The sequence below is a fragment of the Rhinoderma darwinii genome, chromosome 10, assembly GCF_050947455.1.
Source record: "Rhinoderma darwinii isolate aRhiDar2 chromosome 10, aRhiDar2.hap1, whole genome shotgun sequence".
In the NCBI taxonomy this organism is placed as follows: Eukaryota; Metazoa; Chordata; class Amphibia; order Anura; family Rhinodermatidae; genus Rhinoderma; species Rhinoderma darwinii.
Window position 1 is genome coordinate 57,458,447 of NC_134696.1, and position 20,808 is coordinate 57,479,254.

Sequence of the window (20,808 nt, forward strand, 5' to 3'; positions counted from 1 at the left end):
GATGGAAAAACCTAAAAAATAGCTTGGTCATTAAGGTTTAAAATACCTTCAGTATTAAGGGGTTAAGGGTTAAATAAGATTTCCTGACAGCATGGTTATGCATAACATTATGGTAGTGATTGATGGCAACCTAGTCATAGACACCTGCGTTAGCAGTAACCCCAAACAGAAGCCACCGAAGTCGGGGCTACTTGTGGCTCTTTGACAGTTGCAGAACAGTTTGGGAAAAAAACAAACTAACATTCAGTGCAGATAACCGACGTCATCTTGCACATTTTTTTTTTCCTTCTGGTTTCAACTGTATCTGCAGAAACCGTTGAATCCATTGGTTAGAGCGGGTGGCCATTAGGTCCCTGCTCTACCATTCACTATGTAATGCCGGCAGCACACGGCTTGGCGCAGACATGTGCAATGATGTCACTGCCTCGCGCCTGTCTATACCGAGCCGTGAGCAGCTCGGCGCAGAGAGGCACGGTGACGTCACTGCCACACGCCTAGCTTTATACTGTGTGGAGGGCAGCTATAGGAGCATTATGCTGTGTGGGGATAGTTATGGGGGCATTATACTGTGGGAATAGTTATGGGGGCATTATACTGTGTGGAGGGCAGCTATAGGAGCATTATGGAGGGGGTCTCCTCCACTTGTATTTGGAACAGGATTAGGTGAGTTAGAAATGTTATTTTTATAAGGCACTAACTATCAGGGCTGTGTGGGGGCAGCTGTGGGGCATTATACTGTGAGGGGCAGCTATGGGGCATTATACTCTGGGGGGCACTATGGAGGCAATATACTGTGTGGGGGGGAAGTGTCAGAGGGTATTATATATATATATATATATATATATTAGAATACAGCCCCGACTCGGGATACATACTGATGAAATATCCTAAAATGCAAATAGGGGGGGGGGTGACATGCCAAATGTGTGTGTCCTAAATAATCGTTAATGAATTTTTATTTACGTTCTAATCGACCAGCCCTAGGTCAAGGTATTAAAGGTCAGAGCTACTAGTTTCAAATTCCATTGTTCATTGCATCTTCGAATCAAGTATTCTAAAGACATTTCTATTGGTCAATACACACGAAGTCAGGTTCTGCCGCAACATCTCTGTTAAATTTCAATCCAATCTCTGTCCTCGGTTTGGGATCTCCTCAACCATTTTGATGTAGGCTTAAAGAGGTTTTCCACCAATAAAAATTGATGGCCTATCCTCAGGATAGGCCATCAATAACTGATGGGTCAGGCTCGACTCTTGGGACCCCCGCGATCAGCTGTTTGAAGGGGGTGCAGTGCTCGTACAAGCTCGACTTCCTCTTAATTTATTCTTCTGCACTGCGAATCTTCAACACACATTTAGCGGCGATTCGCAGGTATTGCAGCCTTTTCTCCCACTGAAGTGAAGTGGTTCTGATTGAAGTGAATGGGAGAAAAGGCTGCAATACCTGTGAATCGCCGCTAAATGTGTGTTGAAGATTCGCAGTGAGCCAGAAGAAATGAAGTTTTGTGAGGAAAACGTGCAGTGTAACTTCTAATTTATTAAATCCTTCTCATTCTGGGTTCTTGCGTCCAGTGTGGGCCCTGCTCTGTAACTTGCCTACGGGTAGAGCAGCATGATCAATGTGACAGGTTTGCATTATGTTGGCCATACATTGGCAGAGTGGTGGTTCAGCGGTCCGCACTGGTGCTTTGAAGCACTGCAGTCCTGGGTTTTAATCCGGCCAATGGTATCATCTGAACGGTAGTATATTTTTATTGTGTTTCTGTGGGTTTCCTACCACACTCCTAATACATGCATACATACAAGCTACATTGCTTTCTATAATAATGTCCCTACTATGTAAGGAAGTTAAACTGCGGGGTTGAAGTGAGTCCCCGTACGGCATAGCTAAATATGTTGGTGGTATATAAGCAACAGAAAATAAAGTAAATGCACATTAGATACATTTTGACCGTACCCACCTCCCTGTTGGAATAAACATATGCGTGGCTGATTCAGGTGACTCCTTCGGCCCACAAGTATCTCGTGTACGGTCATTAGGAATTAGAATCCCCTAAGAAAATTAAATGGCATTGCAACTGTATCTAACTTTTCCTCAACTCCTCCTTTGGACCTCAAAACAAGCACTTGTAAATCCACCAGCGTATCTGATCGGGGATGCGACTATTTGTGATATTAACAGAGCAGTTACGGATGATATGGGTTTTAAATACCTGTTCCATGGAGTAAGAAGTTCAAAACTGCTGTGTTAATTTTAAATTTGTAGCAGAGAAGTAGTTGAGATCCAGCGCAAAAAATGGAAGGTAATTCAAGAATGGGTTAAAATGGAATCTGGTTCCAATTTTATTTGAAAAATATACATAAAACAGGGAGTCTTGATCCCCCAGCGGGTAAGGTGGATGTAGATGGAAGAAAAATGAATGCGTAGCCTACGCGTTTCAGACGATAGCCTCGTCCTTAGTCATTCTCAGCCATGACTAAGGACGAGGCTATCGTCTGAAACGCGTAGGCTACGCATTCATTTTTCTTCCATCTACATCCACCTTACCCGCTGGGGGATCAAGACTCCCTGTTTTATGTATATTTTTCAAATAAAATTGGAACCAGATTCCATTTTAACCCATTCTTGAATTACCTTCCATTTTTTGCGCTGGATCTCAACTACTTCTCTGCTACAAATTCACCAACGTGTGCCGACACGAGGATCAGTGCGCAACAGGCATTTGAATTTCGTCCGCCCTAAGGTGAGCTGGAGGTCCCCTCCTATTTTACTTAATTTTAAATTCTCAGTAATAATCTACCCTACAGTCTGCCAGGAGTTGTTGTAATAGGCCGTCTACTTTCGTCATTCACAGGTGTTTGCTCAGAGGAGGAAAGCGCATTCCCTTGAACTGGCTCACATGCTGTATTATAGAAGCACTTCCAACAACTCTGAGCTTCTTGGTGCCCTTATTCTAAGAGCTCAAGAAGAACATGCAAAAGAAGTCATCTTGGCTCACAGCTTTATGAAAAAGCTTAACATACCGTGGGATGCAGATAAGATAGGTGGGTTGTCTCATGAAATCTTACTTTGACATGAATAACTGTACGTACTTGTTTATATTACTCAAGTAACAATTGTAATCTAGTGGTTCTTGCTCTTTGCCAATGTCATGGTTTAATTCTTACACCCCAACTTTATTGTGACAGACCTGCAATGCAGAGGTGCAGACAGTATGACCGACTCTGCTACATAGTTATTACAGTTAAAAAATAATATATATATATATATATATATATATATATATATAAGTTCAACCAGGCAAAAGGAGAGGATGTAGATGAAAGAAAAGGGGAGGGTTGAATCAAACTTCCGTTAAAGGTTTCTGTCGGGGTTACCGGCAGGCATTCCTGGTATTTTTTTACTTCAAGAATAAAGCAGTGTGCAGCGCTGTTCTTGCCATCAAAGATACTGGTACCCTGACGAACCCCATTAACCCCTTAAGGATGTAGCCACTTTTGGACCATATGACACAGCCTCATTTTTTAAATCTGACGTGTCACTTTATGTGGTAATCACTCTGGAATGCTTTTACCTATCCAAGCGATTCTGAGATTGTTTTCTCGTGACACATTGGACTTTATGTTAGTGAAAAAATTTGGTCGATAAATTCAATATTTATTTGTGGAAAACACCAAAATTTAGAGAAAATTTGCAAAAATTAGCATTCTTCTAAATTCAAATGTATCTGCTTGTAAGACAGATAGATACCACACAAAATAGTGACTAGTTAACATTTCCCATATGTCCACTTTATGTTTGCATCATTTTTTTGAACATCCTTTTATTTTTCTAGGACGTTACAAGGCTTATAAGTTTAGCAGCAATTTCTCATATTTTCAAGAAAATGTCAAAAAGCAATTTTTTTAGGGAACAGTTCAGATCTGAAGTAGCTTTGAGGGCCTTATATATTAGGAACCCCCACAAATCAACCCATTTTAAAAACTGCACCCCTTAAAGTATTCAAAACAGCATTTAGAAAGTTTTTAACCCTTTATGCGTTTCACAGGAATTAAAGCAAAGTGGAAGGGAAATTTGCAAATTTCATTTTTGCTGCAGAAATTCCATTTTTCTCTAATACTGAAGGTTTTTTACAAGATAAACACAACTGAATATTTATTGCCCTGATTCTGCAGTTTTTAGAAATATCCCACATATGGCCCTAGTGCGCTACAGGCCTGAAACAAAGGCCCCAGAAGCAAAGGAGCACCTAGCGGATTTTTCGGCCTTCCTTTTCTTAAATTATATTTCAGGAACCATGTCAGGTTAGAAGAGGTCTTGTGGTGCAAAAACAAAGGAAACCACCCAAAAGTGACTCCATTTGGGAAACTACACCCCTAGAGGAATCTAGGGGTATAGTGATCATTTTGACCACACAGGTATTTCATATATTTCATTAGAATTGGACAGTGAAACATTACATTATTTTTCAATACGATGTAGCTTTACCTCAGAATTTTTTATTTTTTCAACAAATAAATGAGGAAAATCAACTTCTCCAGAGTACAGAAATACCCAACATGTGGTCATAAACTGCTGTTTGGGCAAGCGGCAGGACTCCTAAGGTAAGGACCGCCATTTAGCTTTTGGAGTACAGATTTTGCTGGATTCATTTCTCGGCACCATGTCGCATTTGTAAAGCTCCTAAGGTACCAGTACAGTGGTAACCCTCCAAAAGTGACTCCATTTGGGAAACTACACCCCTAGAGGAATTCAACTAGGTGTAGTGAGCATTTTGACCCCCTAGGAGTTTCATAGATTTCATTAGAATTGTGCAGTAAAAATTAAAAATTTTATATTTTCCCACTAAGATGTAGCTTTAGGTCAAAATGTTTCATTTTCTCATCAAATAAAGGAGAAAAAGCACCGCAACATTTGTAAAGCAACTTCTCCAGAGTACGTAAATACCCCATATGTGGTAATAAACCACTGTATGAATACACATCAGGGCTCAGAAGGGAAGGAGCGACATTTGGTGAGCAGATTTTGCTGGATTGGTTTTTCGGCACCATGTTGCTTTTGCAAAGGCCCTTGGGTACCAGTACAGTGGAAACTCCCCAAAAGGGACTCCATTTGGCAAACTACACCCATTGAGGAATTCATCTAGCGGTGTAGTGAGCATTTTGACCCCACATGTGTCTCATAGATTTTATTACAAATGAGCAGTGAAAATGAAAAATTACATTATTTTCCTATAACACGTAGCATTAGTTCAACATTTTTCATTTTTTCAACAAATAAAAGAGAAAAAGCACCGTAACATTTGTAAAGCATTCTCTCCAGAGTAAGGAAATACCCCACATGTGGTCATAAACTGCTATTTGGATACACAGCAAGGCTCTAAAGGGAAGGAGCGCCATTTAGTATTTGGAGTGAATATTTTACAAGATTAGTTTTTTGACACCATGTTGCATTGAGCTATAGTAACAGTACAGTGGTACTCCCGAAAAATTACCCCATTTTGGAAACTAGATCCCTCAAAGAATTTATCTAGGGGTGTAGTGAGCATTTTGACCGCACAAGTGTTTTGCAAAAATGAGTAAACAATAGATGTTGCAGATTGAAAATTGCAGTTTTCCACAGATATGCCATTTCAGTGCCCACTGTGTTGTGCCCAGCTTGTACCACCGTAGACACAGATCCCATAAATTGTTAAGCGGGTTCTCCAGAATACAGTAATACCCCATACGTGGTCATAAATTGCGGTTTGGGCACACTGCCAGGCTCAGTTGGACCACCATTTGGCTTTTGAAGCACAGATTTTGCTTGGTGTTTTACTGGTATTTCAGCTTATAATGTGGGGGCATATGTAAGCTGGGCGGAGTACATCAGGGTATATGTAAGCTGGGCGGAGTACATCAGGGCATATGTAAACTGGGCGGAGTACATCAGGGTATATGTAAGCTGGGCGGAGTATATCAGGGTATATGTAAACTGGGTGGAGTACATCAGGGTATATGTAAGCTGTGTGGAGTACATCAGGGTATATGTAAGCTGGACGGAGTACATCAGGGTATATGTAAGCTGGGCGGAGTACATCAGGGCATATGTGAGCTGGGCAGAGTGCATCAGGGCATAATAGGATGATGTAATAATGGAGTGAATGAATAATCCATGGATTGGTGTGGTACGCTTTGAACCAATCCTTTATACACAGGCCGGGTTTATTGGGTATTATACAAAATAGCTGCGCTCCAGTGTTGCCTTATATTTGACTTCTTCACTAGCCCTATAAGCAGCACAAGGCACTAAAGTTTCCTCATCTCCGCTGCATCTACGGGGTCCACCTGTGGGGTCCAACAAATGATGATGTGGGGTATTTAGTGAAAATTCTACTGGACCTAAAAATGAGTCTGGGCCGTCATTTAGCATCATTGCGTTTTGAGAGTCATAACGTGTTATTTTTCCGTCAAGCTGTGTGAGGGCGCTTTTTTTGTGGAACGATTTTTATTGGTTCTATTTTGGGGTAAATGCGATTTTTTTATTTAATTTTTATCACTATTAAATCCATTTTTTGGGAGATGAGGAATCAAAAAAAACAGCCATTCTAGCACCTTTTTTTTTTTTTACAGTGTTCACCGTGCAGTATAAACAACATGTTAACTTCATTCTGTGGGTCGATACGATTACAGCGACACCAAATTGATATAGTTTTTTTTACGTTTCACTACGTTCCCCACAATAAAAATACTCTTTTCTTAAAAAAAAAAAAAATCATGTTTTAATGTCGCCATTTTCTGACAGCCATAACTTTTTTAATTTTCAGTTGATATCGCTGTGGGTGGACTTGTTTTATGCGTGACGAATTGTAGTTTCTATTGGTACCATTTTGCGTTACTTGCAACTTTTTGATCCCTTTTTATTACATTTTTTTGAGACAAGGTGACCAAAAACTAAAATGCTGTCATTATTTTTAATTAAAATTTTTACGGTGTTCACCGTGCGGTAAAAATAATGTGACATTTTTATAGATCAGGCCGTTCCGAACGCGGCGATACCTATTATGTATAGTTTTTTTTTCCATATTTTCATTTTTTTTCTAATAATAAAGGCGTTGATCAGGGAAACGGGGCAATTTTATTGTTTTTATTAGTTAAAACTTTGATTTCTTTTTCTTTCACATTTTTTTTTCCTTTTTTCACTTTTTCTTTTATACTTACCTGGAGACTTGAAGATCTGGTCTTCTGATCCCCGCTACGATACACTGCGCTACTTATGTAGTGCAGTGTATTGTAACTGTCATTCATCATCTGACAGTTAGCGTATTAGGTCCTGCCTCGGGCAGGACCTAATAGGCTTCCGTACCTGGGCAACCATGAAGCCTAGCAACGGCTTCCTGGTTGCCATAGCAACCATCGCCACCCGCGATCCATCGCGTGGGGGCCCAGGGGGTACAGAGGGAGCTCCCTCTCTCTGTCAAGCACTTCAATACGGCGGACACCATTGACAGCCGCATTGAAGGGGTTAAATGGCTGTGAACGGTGGTAACAGCCATTGCAGTGGCATGTCAGCTGTGTATAACAGCTGACAGCCGCTAAAGATAAAGCGCGCACAGCTCCTGTGCTCGCTTTATCTACAGGGCGTGACTGTACGCCCTATTGCGGGAGCGCACTTTGTATCTGGACGTACAGTCACGCCCAAAAGCGGGAAGGGGTTAAAGTCTACAGCCAGTATCTGTTGGAATATACCGTACATCCAGCATAGCTAGTAACATGGCTCTGTTCTAAATGAAAGCCATGATGAATGCATGGTCCCTGCATGGAAAATATGCAGTGTGTATGTATGTATGTATGTTTATAAACCTGTATAAAGTGTGTGTGTGTGTGTGTGTGTGTGTGTGTGTGTGTGTGTGTGTGTATATATGTGTATATATAATCCAATAATTTTAGAACTAATGACAATTTTCTGGCATATCTACACCTCTTAAGTTTGTGTCCTTCACGTCTGTACACATGTGCTTGACTCTAACCAGTTCAGCTTCACTAATGTAGAAATCCAGGCAAAATTATTTCATTGATACATGTAGGAAGATCACTTTAGTGATGTCTGTGATCGCGGACCACCACTGAAAGAAAGGGGTTCTATAGACCTGTCCAACCCCTTAGATTTACAGTAACAGGTCTCACATGTATCTGTGGATATCATTGCTCTGCTGAGTACTTCAATAACATTGTTTTATGCTTTGTCGTGTTGATAATGGACAGTTTACTTTTGCTGCACTATTTTATATGTGCTAATGTTTACTGAACTGGAATTCGTATAAGCTACTCATGATTCTTTCATTTTTCTGACCAGACACTGAAATAACGCTAAAGATCAAAAAGCATGTTGAATCCTGGCTGCAATCAAAAGCTGGATTAGAGATCACATTCTCAGCAGAACGAGCACTTGAGAATCTGAAGAATTTAAATAGAAAAGAAAGAAGCACAAGCACTGCCAAAGAACATGTTGTACTGATGCACAGCTGAAGACAAGTATATTATAAGGATGTGTATTTGGTTCAGTGATGCAAAACAAGTTACACTCCGCGTGTGTGATTGTATTGCGCGTGTGTTGCACAACACCATTTTGCTACTGTATTTTGATCCATTAAATGTCTGTAAATATACTGCATGTGAGTGTGTAGATATATCGATTATGTATATGGGTGTATGTGTATGTATATATATATATTATGAGCTTGGGTTACTCCTCCCACCTTGGCTGCTCCATTTATTAATATATTGGGAAAAAGTTCTATCGTTTTAACAGAAATACTTTTATTCTAACAAGTTTAAAAAAAACAAAAAAAAAACTCAAATAATAACATTTACCAAACTAATGCCACAGCAAAAGCACGAAATCTCTGAAATTAAATTGAAAGTAATACAGCATTGGAACCAGGCATGACTTTATGCTGCCCTAGGGCAGCAAAAAACATTCCCTTTAAATATTCCGCTTATTCCACCACTAGGCGGAGCTTACTGCATACTGTTTATAAACCCAGTATGTAGTAATCAAATAAGCTCCTCTTAGTGGTGGCAGAATTGTATAATTTAACTCTGTCCAACTACTATAAAGCTGCAATAAATTCGGAAAGCCTTCAGTCCCTTTTGGTATGCTGAGGCCTTGTTCTAAAATAAAATTCAAGACTTTCCCCTATCATTCTGCACTCAATACCCCATAATGACAAAGTGAAAACAGAATGCTAGTAATCTCTGCTAATTAATTGAAAAGTAAAACAATAAATTTTGCATTGACTTAAGTATTCAGACCCTTTACTCAGTACTTAGTTGAAGCACCTTTGGCAGCGACAACAGCCTCCAGTCTTCTTGGGTATGATGGCACAAGGTTTGCACACCTGGATTTAGTGATTTTCTGCCATTCTTCTCTGCAGATCCTCTCAAGCTCTGTCAGGTTGGATGGTGATGTTGCTGGACAGCCATTTTTAGGTCTCTCTAGAGATGTTCGATTGGGTTCAAGTCAGGGCTCTGGCTGGGCCACTCTAGCACATTCACGGAGTTGTCTCTAAGCCACTCCTGTGTTGTCTTGACTGTGTTCTTAGGGTCATTGTCTTGTTGGAAGGTGAATCTTCAGCCCAGTCTGAGGTCCAGAGCACTCTGCATCAGGTTTTCATTATCTTTCCCTCAAACCTGACCAGTCTCTCTGTCCCAGCCGCTGAAAAACACCCCCACAGGATGATGCTGCCACCACCATACTTCACTGTAGGGCTGGTATTGGGCAGGTGATGAGCAGTGCCTGGTTTTCTCCAGACAGGACACTTAGAATTGAAGCTGAAAACTTAAATCTCGTATTCACCAGACCACAGAATCTTGTTTCTTACAGTCAGAGTCCTTTAGGTGCTTTCTTTTGTAAACTCCAGGTGGGCTTTTGCTTGTCTTTGAGCAGATGCTTTTTTCTCACCATTCTGCCGTAAAGCCCAGATTCGTGGAGTGTTGCAATGATGGTTGACTTTCTGGAAGTTTCTCCCATCTGCACACAGGATCTTTGGAGCTCAGCCAGAGTGACCATTGGGTTCTTGGTCACCTCTCTTACAAAGGCCCTTCTCCCCTGATTACTTAGTCTGATGGGGCGGCCGTCTCTAAGGCATCATTTACACGAGCGTAATAAACGTGCGTGTGACGAGCGTGCTTTTCACGCGTGTCGTACGCACCTATATTAGTCTATGGGGCAGTGCAGACTGTCCGTGAGTTTTGCGCAGCATGAGTCCGCTGCGTAAAACTCACGACATGTTCTATATTTCGAAGTTTTTCGCTCATCACGCACCCATTGATGTCAATGGGTGCGTGAAAACCACGCAGGTCGCATGGAAGCACTTCCGTGCGAACTGCGTGATTCGCGCAACAGCTGTCAAACTCTGAATGTAAACAGAAAAGCACCACGTGCTTTTCTGTTTACAAACATCCAAACGGAGTGTCATAATGATGGCGGCTGCGCGAAAATCACGCAGCCGTGCATCATACACTGATGACACACGAAGCTGTTAAGTGCCTTTTGCGCGCGCAAAACGCCGCGTTTTTTGCGTGCGCAAAATGCACACGCTCGTGTAAATCAGGCCTAAGGAAGAGTCCTGGTTGTTCTAAACTTCTTCCATTTAAGAATTATGGAGGCCACTGTGCTGTTGGCAACTTTCAGTGCAGCAAAAATTTTTTTTGTACACTTCTCCAGATCTGTGCCTCCACGCAATCCTGTCTCTGAACTCTACAGGCGGTTCCTTCCTCTTTGTGGCTAGGTTTTTGCTCTGATGTGCATTGTCAGCTGTGAGACCTTAAATAGACTGGGCTGTATCTTTCCAAATCATGTCCAATCATATGAATTTACCACGGCTGGACTCCAATCAAGGTGTAGACACATTTCAAAGATGGTCTAGAGAAATGGGAGGCCCCCAGAGCTAAGTTTCAAGTGTCATAGCAAAGGGTCTGAATACTTATGACAATTAAATTTTAATAAATTTGCTTTAATTTCTAAAATTCTGTTTTCTCTTTGTCATTATGGGGTATTGACTGCAGAATGATGGGGAAAAAAGTTAAAACATTTTTTGGTTATAGCACAAGGCCTCAACGTAACAAAATGTGAAAACGTCTGAAGACATTCCTGATGCAATTTATCAATGAAATTAATCAAAGAAGAATGTTGGACTTAAAAACAACATGATGATAAAAGGTGAACTTTAAATTTAAGCTTTAGCATGTGCTGCTACTAATTTACACGTTCATTTTGTAGAAGCCAAAAGCATTTTCGTGCAAGTTACGAACAGTGCACATAAAAAACAGTGGAAAAAAGCTCAGTGAATGGGGAAGATCTAATTCCATGGGTTGCAAAAAAAATTTAGAGAGGTATGCAGAACTATAGCCTCCTGGCAGTCCTGAAAATGACAATTTGTGTGTGTGTGTGTGTGTGTTTGTATGTATATATATATATATATATATATATATATATATATATATATATATATATAAAATCATACATTACCTTTTTTATGGATTGATATTTTAAAGATTGTGTTTTCTTCTGATGGCCCTCAGTGTTGATGCTCCAATTATCACATTTGATTGTCCCACAATGATGACTTCCTGTTTTAATGGAATACTGCAAGTTCCTGTATCATTTGTACTATAGAAAGGGAAATAGCCACATTCTTCCTCCTTATTTATTTAATTCCCATTGTTTATTTATCATCGACATACTCCTAGCAGATAGCTCAGAAGCATATAATTTGTATTGAGTACAGCATTTCCAAAATACATTTTCCATGCAGATAATGTTGCTTTAATAAAGTCTGTTAAATAAAATTGTAATGTCCGTGTTATTCCTGAGCTGTTCATATGTTATATACATACATCATGGGAAAGAGGCTTCATTATTTATAGTTTGTGAGTCTACACTTTTATATGAGGGGATTGCATTTGCAGCCGTTTTCAAGCATATAACTTGTACTGAAATCACACCCTTTATGAGCAGGAGCGATTTCAAGTAGCCAATTCTTCCGCATGGGTAAGGAATCCGTTGGTGGATCCTCCAGTTTCTCGCTTAGCCAAGGCCACTACCTTGCGGATGGCAGACTCCACTTCTCTCAAAGACCTTCTGGATCACCGTGGAGACTCCTCTGCTAAAACCACCTTTGAGGCCTCTGGCTATCCCCTTCGCCCAATATTTGGATCTGCCTGTGTTAGCAGAGCTATCACTGAATGGGCACACAAACGCTGTCATGGCCTACTATCAGGTTCCTCTCCGGAGGAACTAGTTTATCTGTCTCCGCTAATCTCCAATTCATCTAAGTAGATCTGTAAACGCTGCCTGCCTGGTGGCACAGGCCTCTGCTTTCTCTGTCGCTATTTGCAGGACTACCTGGCTCAAGGTTTGATTCAGCCTCTCCTCTGCCTCTACTCCTGCGACTCCTATGGCAGCTGAAGGCGGAATGGATTCCTGCCCCGAACACGCCGCGTGGCTGTTAGTATTCTGACCTCGTGTCACGTGGCCCTTACCTCTCCGTCCCGAACTTCCCTCTCAGGGACTTTTCTGCCACCAGACTTTAAAGTTGCTACATTTAACAGCGTGGCTGTTGAGGCCACAATTATATGGGCTCATGGGTTTTTGTGTGAGTGTTATCCTCCCTATGCTTAAGGCTAGGAAGCCTTCTTTAGCCCACATTTACCATCAAACATGGAAGGCCTACCTTCGTTGGTGTGGGGATCGCAGGCTTCCCCTTGTGGTTTTCCTTGTTCAGGATTCTCTCCTTCTTGCCAAGGGGTTTGGTTCACAGTTTGGCACTGAGCTCCCAATCTTGTTTGGTTGTCCGTTGGCATCTAAAGCTGACGTTAAGACTTTTGTGCAGGGGGTGGCTCATGCGGTCCCTCCTTATGTTCCATCCGATCCCCTCTTGGGATTTGAATTTGGTCTTGGATGTCTAACAATCGACTCCTTTTGAACACTTGTGAAAGACCCCCCCCCCTGCCATACAAGACAAACAGGTTCTGGTCTTGTCTCCAAGAAGTGGAATTTTTTTTTTCCTGTCGATTTTTGGGATCTGGGCAAAAAGAGGGAGGAATTTTTTCTTGATTTCTGTGAAAAGCCGTAGCCACTATAGGAATGAAAGAAGGGTCTAGATTTTAAGATAATCTTGTCCTCTAGAATCTTACGGTAAGGTTTTTTAATCAAAAGAAATTTAATCTCTCTCCAATCTTTCTTGTTAACGTTATGGCTACTAAAAACACAGTTTTTAGAGTCAAGGATTTTAAAGAGGCTCTGTCACCAGATTATCAAATCCCTATCTCATTGCATGTGATCGGCGCTGCAATGTAGATAACAGTAACTTTTTTTTTTTTTTTAAACGATCATTTTTGGCCAAGTTATGAGCAATTTTATATTTATGCAAATGAGCCTTTCTAATGGACAACTGGGAGTGTGTTTTCTCTTATTTCCAACTGGGCGTGTATTGTGTTTGTAACATCTAGGTGTGTTTACTTGTTTTACTAGCTGGGCGTTGTGAATAGAAGGGTTTGTCAGCATCATGTCAGCATCATACACTTCTATTCACAACGCCCAGCTAGTAAAACAAGTAAACACGCCCAGATGTTACAAACACAATACACGCCCAGTTGTCCATTAGAAAGGCTAATTTGCATAAATATAAAATTGCTCATAACTTGGCCAAAAATGTTCGTTTAAAAAAAAACACGTTACTGTTATCTACATTGCAGCGCCGATCACATGCAATAGGAGATAGGGATTTGATAATCTGGTGACAGAGTCCGTAGAAAAGATGGGCTCCAAGGAGGATTCACAAAGACCCCCTAAGTACTATATTGAAGTCCCAGGGAGACACAGATTTATTTTTTTTTTAAGAGATGGCTTTAACATGGATATTGCTTGAGTGAATCTCTTGACCCACCTATGTTCGGCTAAAGGAGTGTTAAAGAAATGACCGCCAAAATCTGAACTTTCAGAGAAATAGGATTAAGTCCTTTGTTGAAACCAGCTCGTAAGAAATAGAGTATTTTTTCAAAATGGGGAGAGAGGGTCTGTGCCCAACTCACCATACCACAGCAGAATTTTATCCAGGTCTTCTGATAGATTTTTGAGGTTGTATATTTGTGGCTTTTCAAAATAGTGGAAATTACCTCATCAAAGTCCCTGGGTTTTTAGGATCTCGGGAACTCTGGAAGACCAGGTACCTTGGAGGGGCTTCCCTGAACCAGGGACCCCCAACCTCGTTTGCTTGCCTCGTAATCACCAAGTATGGGGATGGTTTCCACAATACACTCTTGTTTAAATTATTCAGGTGTAGCGACCAGAGGAGAGATGATTTGTATGATATATAATGATAGAATTAAGTCCTGCAAAGGACAAGAGTGGAATTGGGCTCCATGGGACAGACTGGATGCATGATGACATTAGTCCTAGGATTGGCATAGCTTCTCTCAAGGCACAACCTCTTTTTCCCTAAAACTTTCTTACTGACTAACTTTTTTTTTTTTCTGACTTGTTGAACGAGTTGTTTTTCTGTTGGAAGGAAGGAACATTGTAGGGAGGAATCTACCAGAACTCCCAGGAAGATCTGAGTCAGGGATAAAGATTGGACTTTTTTTTCAAAATGTACTATCCATCGTAATTCCTGTAAAAGAGGAAGAACTTGGATGTTGGTTTGATAAAAGATGGACGGAGTATCTGTCACCAGAAGGAAGTCCTCCAGATACGGAATGATGACTATATCTTGTACTCTTAGGAACCCATGATTTCTGCCACAATTCTTGTAGAGATACTGGGGGCTGAGGAGATGTCAAAAGGGAGGCAACAGAACTGAAAATTAAGGATGGAGTGACCATACTCAATCGCAAATCTGAGATTTTTTATATTTTGGGTGGATCGGGACATGATAGTATGGTTGCACCCTGATTTATCAAGTGGGTAGTGGAAAGAATTTACTCCATCTTGAGTTTCCGATAGTTCACCCACTTGTTCAAGAACTTCAGGTTGATTATCGTTCTGTAGGTCCTGTTTTGTTTCCTGATGAGAAACCGTTTCGAATAATGCCCCTTATAGATTTCATTGTCTGGCATTCAGTTGGACCAGTTTTTGGATGTCAAGATATAGAGTCTTCTGGAGATTTTTGGACTGGTAGTGATCTGAAACTTTTCTGGGAGTAGAGATGAGGATTCTATCTTGTATCTGTCTCTGATGGTCTGAAGAACCAAAGGATTCTGAGTTATCATGGTCCTGTTGGTATGGAAAAGTAGTTATCTCCCCCCTTTCACTTCTGGTGTCATTGTTTATTGGAAGAGAAGGAATGGTTGGGGTTAAGAAGAAACCCCCTGCATTCTCCTCCATTAGGATAACTCCAGCATCCCGATTTTCCCTTTCCTCTGTAGTTGCCAGACTGCAGACGGTATTTCTAAAATGGGGGATTTTTATTTTTTAGGTTTCTAATCTGGAAATCCTTTCTTCTTATCTGTTGAATTTTCTAGCATATTGTCTAGGAGAGGTCCAAACACCAGGGATCCAAAAAAGGGAATAAAGCAAAGTTTATTTTTGGACTTTGATCTCCTGTCCATATTTTCAGCCACAATTCTCTTCTAGAGGCGTTTGACAGGGCTCCATTTCGGGCAGCAAACCTTAGCGACTCAGCTGATGCGTCTGCTAGAAATACTGTTGCTATTTAAGTAAGGGAAGGGACTCTAGTATTTCTTCTCTGGAGGTTTTCATCGTTAGAGGATTTTCTATGGTCTTGCCACAGACGTATCAGCAATGTTAGTGGAAATTGAGGCGGAAGATGACACCCAGGCTGTTTAAAGCAGTCGGTCTGCCTTATGATCTATAGGATCCTTTAATTGAGTGGAATCCTCAAAGGGGAAATCTGTCGTCTTTGCCACTGGAGTGTCTACACTTGGGATTTCCTCCCAGGGTTTTGTGTCTTAAATTTTCTTGAAATAATGTATTTTCTCTGAATCTTCTCATTCTGTCAAGATAATTTTCTTTAAGGTTTTCATTTACTGGTAATACCTGTGTTTTTCTCTCTGTAAGACTTCCGAACATATCGTCCTGGATAGTACGGGGCTGATCTTCCTACTGTGTATTCATGGTTTCCTGAAAAGCTTGAGTTAGGGTGTCTGATATCTCTGAAGAAATGTTTTTGATGAGGTTGAAGGAAAAGGATCTTCTTCCAATTTCCCCTCCGATAGATAGTAGCACTCCTTCACAGAGTCCGATGCCTGAGAAGGGGGGTGGGCATCATCTTTGATCCAATTCCATTCTTGGTTTCTTTGCCTGGAATATCGATGGAGATTCTTAAGTTGGAACCAGGGAAGCTACAGACTGATTCACTTCTTCACGAATGATGGCCATTAGTTCACTTTTAAAGGAAGGTTGTTCATCCTTTTAAGAGTTTAGTGATGCAATCCTGACACAGCGTTTTTTTTTTATGGATATCCTGAAGCTTCTTCCCACAGGTAGTGCATTTTTTAATCCTCTTTTTGGCGTCCGACTGCGGTTTCTGGAAAGGATATTTTTCTTAGAGGAAAAAAAAAAGGTGTGTGTGTGTGTATACATACATATACACACTGGAGCTCAAATATGTTAGATTCACACCCTTAACCCGGTAGGGACTTACAAGTCCCAGGTACGTATCCAGTTCCTACAGAGCGAGGTTCCATCACCACAAAAACGTATATATAATCCAATATGTAAGTCATAATAATATTAGCCAGCCAACTGAGCTATTTTAAGAGTCCTTGTGTGGCTCTCATATATGGAAATTTTAAATTCCCGCCTTTCCCAAGATGGCCACAGGCCAGAAGTAACCCCACATCACTTCTAGTGATGCAGTTCTACTTCCGGTTTGTGCTTCGGTTGCATCATAGGCCACTTCCGGCATGACGTAGCCTCATATTCTACATTCAGAGCCGCGGCCGCGCCCTTGGCACCTACGACTGACGCGGCCCAACTGCTAGCCATGGCGGCTTCCATGCTGCCCCAGGAAGGTGTGTTACCCAGTACCAAGAACCCTAGATGGGTCACTGGATATCTTTGACCCCAAAGCATCAGACTCCAGCCTAGGAGTCGCATTGTCTCACTATCTGGAAGAAAAGAGGGGAAGATTAGCGCTAGAAGCTAGGGGATCTCGAGGTGCTAGCGAGGCATATAGGGGGATAAAAGGAAAGGTAAAACCCCCGATATCGTCCCCCTGCCATAACAATGAAGGAAATCCTAGGAAGGTGGCCTTTCTGCACCTGTTCCTGTAGGAACAGGAAGAACACTGGCGAGTGGGTGGTGGGAGGGCCTTTTAACCTCTCTGTGTTTCTGTTCCTATAGAGGTAAAGAGGGCATGCATCCTCCTGTGGTGTCATGAGGATGTTCTGGAAATACCCTTTTCCCTTAACTTATTGGTTAGTTTGACAGCAAGCACGGGCAATGCCTACTGTTAAAAGGTAGTCAATATTTTTCTCACGTACTCCTTGGTAGCGAGCTGCATCTGATTGTCCCAAAGGTGCTTCTATCAGTCTGTCCTGTTTATAAAACAAGTGATCCCAGTAATGGGTATTCATTAGGGATTGCTGCAAATGTAGTTTCCTAATGACAGCCCTGGGTGCGCCAACAGTAAGGCTTTGTTCACATCACGTTTTTGGCCGACGCTTTAGTGTATACTCCGTAAAAAAGCTCCCGACGTATATGTAAAATTTAGTCTGTGACGGATGCCTGGCATCTGTCACCGTAGACTTTAATGGTATCCGTTAAATGGATGCGTCCTGGACTGGGGTAATTAAAGTTCATGACTTATCTGTTAAATGGATACCAATATAGTCTATGATGACACCCCTAGTAGGCATCCGTTAAACGTATCTATGACTCATAGACTATAATGGGATCAGTATAATGTGTTCATCAGGAAAAGGCTATGATGTATACCTTAAATGTATACGTGTGACGTGTGGCATACGTCACCCATTGGCTCCCATGTTAAAAAAAAACTTGAACTAGTTGTTTTATTGCGAGATCCGGCAGGATGGAATAGCGTAATCTACTACGCTATTCCATCCTTTTAAAAAAAAATTAAAAAAGTATTTTGATGTACAACAGTCCAAAAAAAAAAAGAACAATCTTTTGGCCTTCCTTGGGCTAATAGAACCCTATAGACACTTTTAGTGTGTACGTTGGGATCTTTCCCGACGTACACAATAAACAGGCATCACAAACGTGATGTGAACCGAGCCTAAATCTACACTTTAGCTGTAGAGAAAGATAAAAGATACACAGCGCACATGGTGCATCATCCTAGGGTGTATAAAATATGAGATTGGAACAAGAACGGTGCTCACCTGGTAGTGTTGTGCTGGGAGCACAACGTCCTTCTTGGCGAGAGATAGGAGGGTCTGCAGCCTAGGAATTGTCTGGTGACCCATAGGGTTCCGTTGGCACAAATTGTAGGTATATGAGACTAAAAAGATTCCCAATGAACGGTGCTGGTCCTCCTAGAGTATAGATAAAAGATGTCCGACAAGCTCCTTCGATCTGGAGCCACTAGGCAGGTTTCAAATGAAATCCAAGACTGCTATAGAAATAGTCCTTAGTACTTTATTGTGTTTTTTTTATATAGTAGAAAATATTGAATTCTACGCTTTTCAAGACCGGACCGGTCTCTTCATCAGGCTGATATTCCGCAAACTCAGAGTCAGAGCAGAGGTTATGTGGTCCAATGGAAGGACTGAACGGAGGTTTAGGGTGCATTTACAGTTCGTCTGATGTAAATGCACCCTAGGCCTCCATTCAGTCCTTCCATTGGACCACATAACCTTTGCTCTGACTAACTGAGTTTGCGGAATATCAGCCTGATGAAGAGACGGGTTCTGTCTTGAAACGCGTAGCATTCAATATTTTCTACTATATAAAAAAACGCAATAAAGTACTAACGACTATATCTATAGCAGTCTTCGATTTCATTTGAAACCTACCTAGTGGCTCCAGATCGAAGGAGCTTGTCGGACCTCTTTTATCTATCCTCTGGGAGGATCAGCGCCATTCATTGGGCATCTTTTTCGTCTCCTATACCTACCATAAATCTGCACTTTAAACTTACTATATGTTAATTCAAGATATACAGATTTGGAACGTTGGCAGATCGTGGATATGAGACCTGACAACAAATGAACTATAAATAGAAGATAAACCACACTTGATTTTTCTTTAGACATTGGGCAGAATATTGCAGTGATAAATAGTGTCCATTAAAGACATATTTAGCAAGTATCGATAGGTTTGTTGAAGCCTAAAGACAATGAGTAATGGTGTCCCTCCTGTGGTCACAATAATGGCATCTGTAAGGTCTATTTTAAGCAGATCGGTCGTCAGACTATTCTTCTCTTTATAAAGGCAACATAGTATGGGGACATGCAGTGGCGTAACTACCGCCGTAGCAGCCGCTATGGGGCCCGCGGCATAAGGGGGCCCGTGTCGCCCGCCGGCACGGGCCCCCATCATGGCCGGAGGCTCCACTAGCAGCCACTATGGCTGCTACAGCGCGACGCCACTGAACACTATGGCATAGCAGAGGGCTGTATGGCGTTATCTACAGAGGGGGCGAACGCCATACAGATCCCCTTGTAGAGAACGCCATACAGCCCCCCCCCTGTAGGGAACGCCATACAGCCCCCCTGTAGATAACGCTATACAGCTCCCCCTGTAGAGAATGCCATACAGCCCCCCTGTAGAGAATGCCATACAGCCCCCCTGTAGAGAAAACTATACAGCCCCCCTGTAGATAACGCCATACAGCCCCCCTGTAGAGAACGCCATACAGCCCCCCTGTAGAGAACGCCATACAGCCCCCTCTGTAGATAATGCCATACAGCCCCCTCTGTAGATAACGCCATACAGCCCCCCTGTAGATAACGCCATACAGCCCTCTGCTATGCCGTAGTGTTCAGTGGCGTCGCGCTGTAGCAGCCATAGTGGACAGTGTCAGAGTGGAGAAATCATGCCCCCTTGCCTTTTAGTTCGTTAGAAACGTCCCATTGACTATTCAGGGGCTTATTTACATATCGGGCGCCAAATATAACGGAGGGAGTTAGAAAAATAATTTTACGTGAGACAGGGTTTGTGAAGCCTTTCCTATAACATGCTGCACATGTTTGGGGAGGTGAAAGGTTCTCTTTAATGCTGTAATAATTGCCTTCATACATTGGTTCTGGAGCTTCTTGTCTATTAGGTTTCTTCTATATTTCATATGCTACTTCAGATGGGATAATGGAAGTTATTATTTTCCACACCCCTACCCACCAAAACATTTCATTTAGGGGGGATTCACACGAACGTGTATTGGGTCCGTGCGGGCCGCGTGGTTTTCACGCGCCACGCACAGACCAATACAGGTCTATGGGGCAGTACAGACAGTCCGTTCTTTTTGCGCAGCGTTTGTCCGCGCATCACACACCCATTGAAGTCAATGGGTGCGTGAAAACCACGCAGGTCGCACGGAAGCACTTCCGTGCGAACCGACTGAAACAGCGCACCAGCTGTCAAAAGGATGAATGTAAACAGAAAAGCACCACGTGCTTTTCTGTTTCCAAACATCCAAACGGAGTGTCTTTGAGATGAGCGAACCCGGACAACCGAACCGAACTTCACCGGGTTCGGCCGAACTCGGCAAAAAAATTTCCGGTACGCGAGATAGTCACTGTCCAGGGTGCTGAAAGAGTTAAACTGTTTCAGCACCCTGGACAGTGACTTCCGATCCCAATATACATGAACGTGTAAAAAAAAAAAAGAAGTTCTGACTT

The 20,808-nt window shown here is 41.9% G+C and overlaps 1 protein-coding gene across 3 annotated transcripts in view; it reads left to right on the forward strand.

The window, feature by feature from the left end:
- TMEM143 (transmembrane protein 143) overlaps window positions 1-11,832 on the forward strand; it is a 37,067-nt gene extending 25,235 nt beyond the window's left edge. For all 3 annotated transcript variants that reach the window (XM_075839957.1, XM_075839956.1, XM_075839958.1), the window contains exons 7-8: window positions 2,856-3,045; window positions 8,336-11,832. In XM_075839957.1, coding sequence (XP_075696072.1) covers window positions 2,856-3,045; window positions 8,336-8,508 — 363 coding nt within the window. In that variant the 3' untranslated portion in view covers window positions 8,509-11,832. The remainder of the gene's footprint in view (window positions 1-2,855; window positions 3,046-8,335) is intronic.
- Window positions 11,833-20,808: the final 8,976 nt, after the last annotated feature.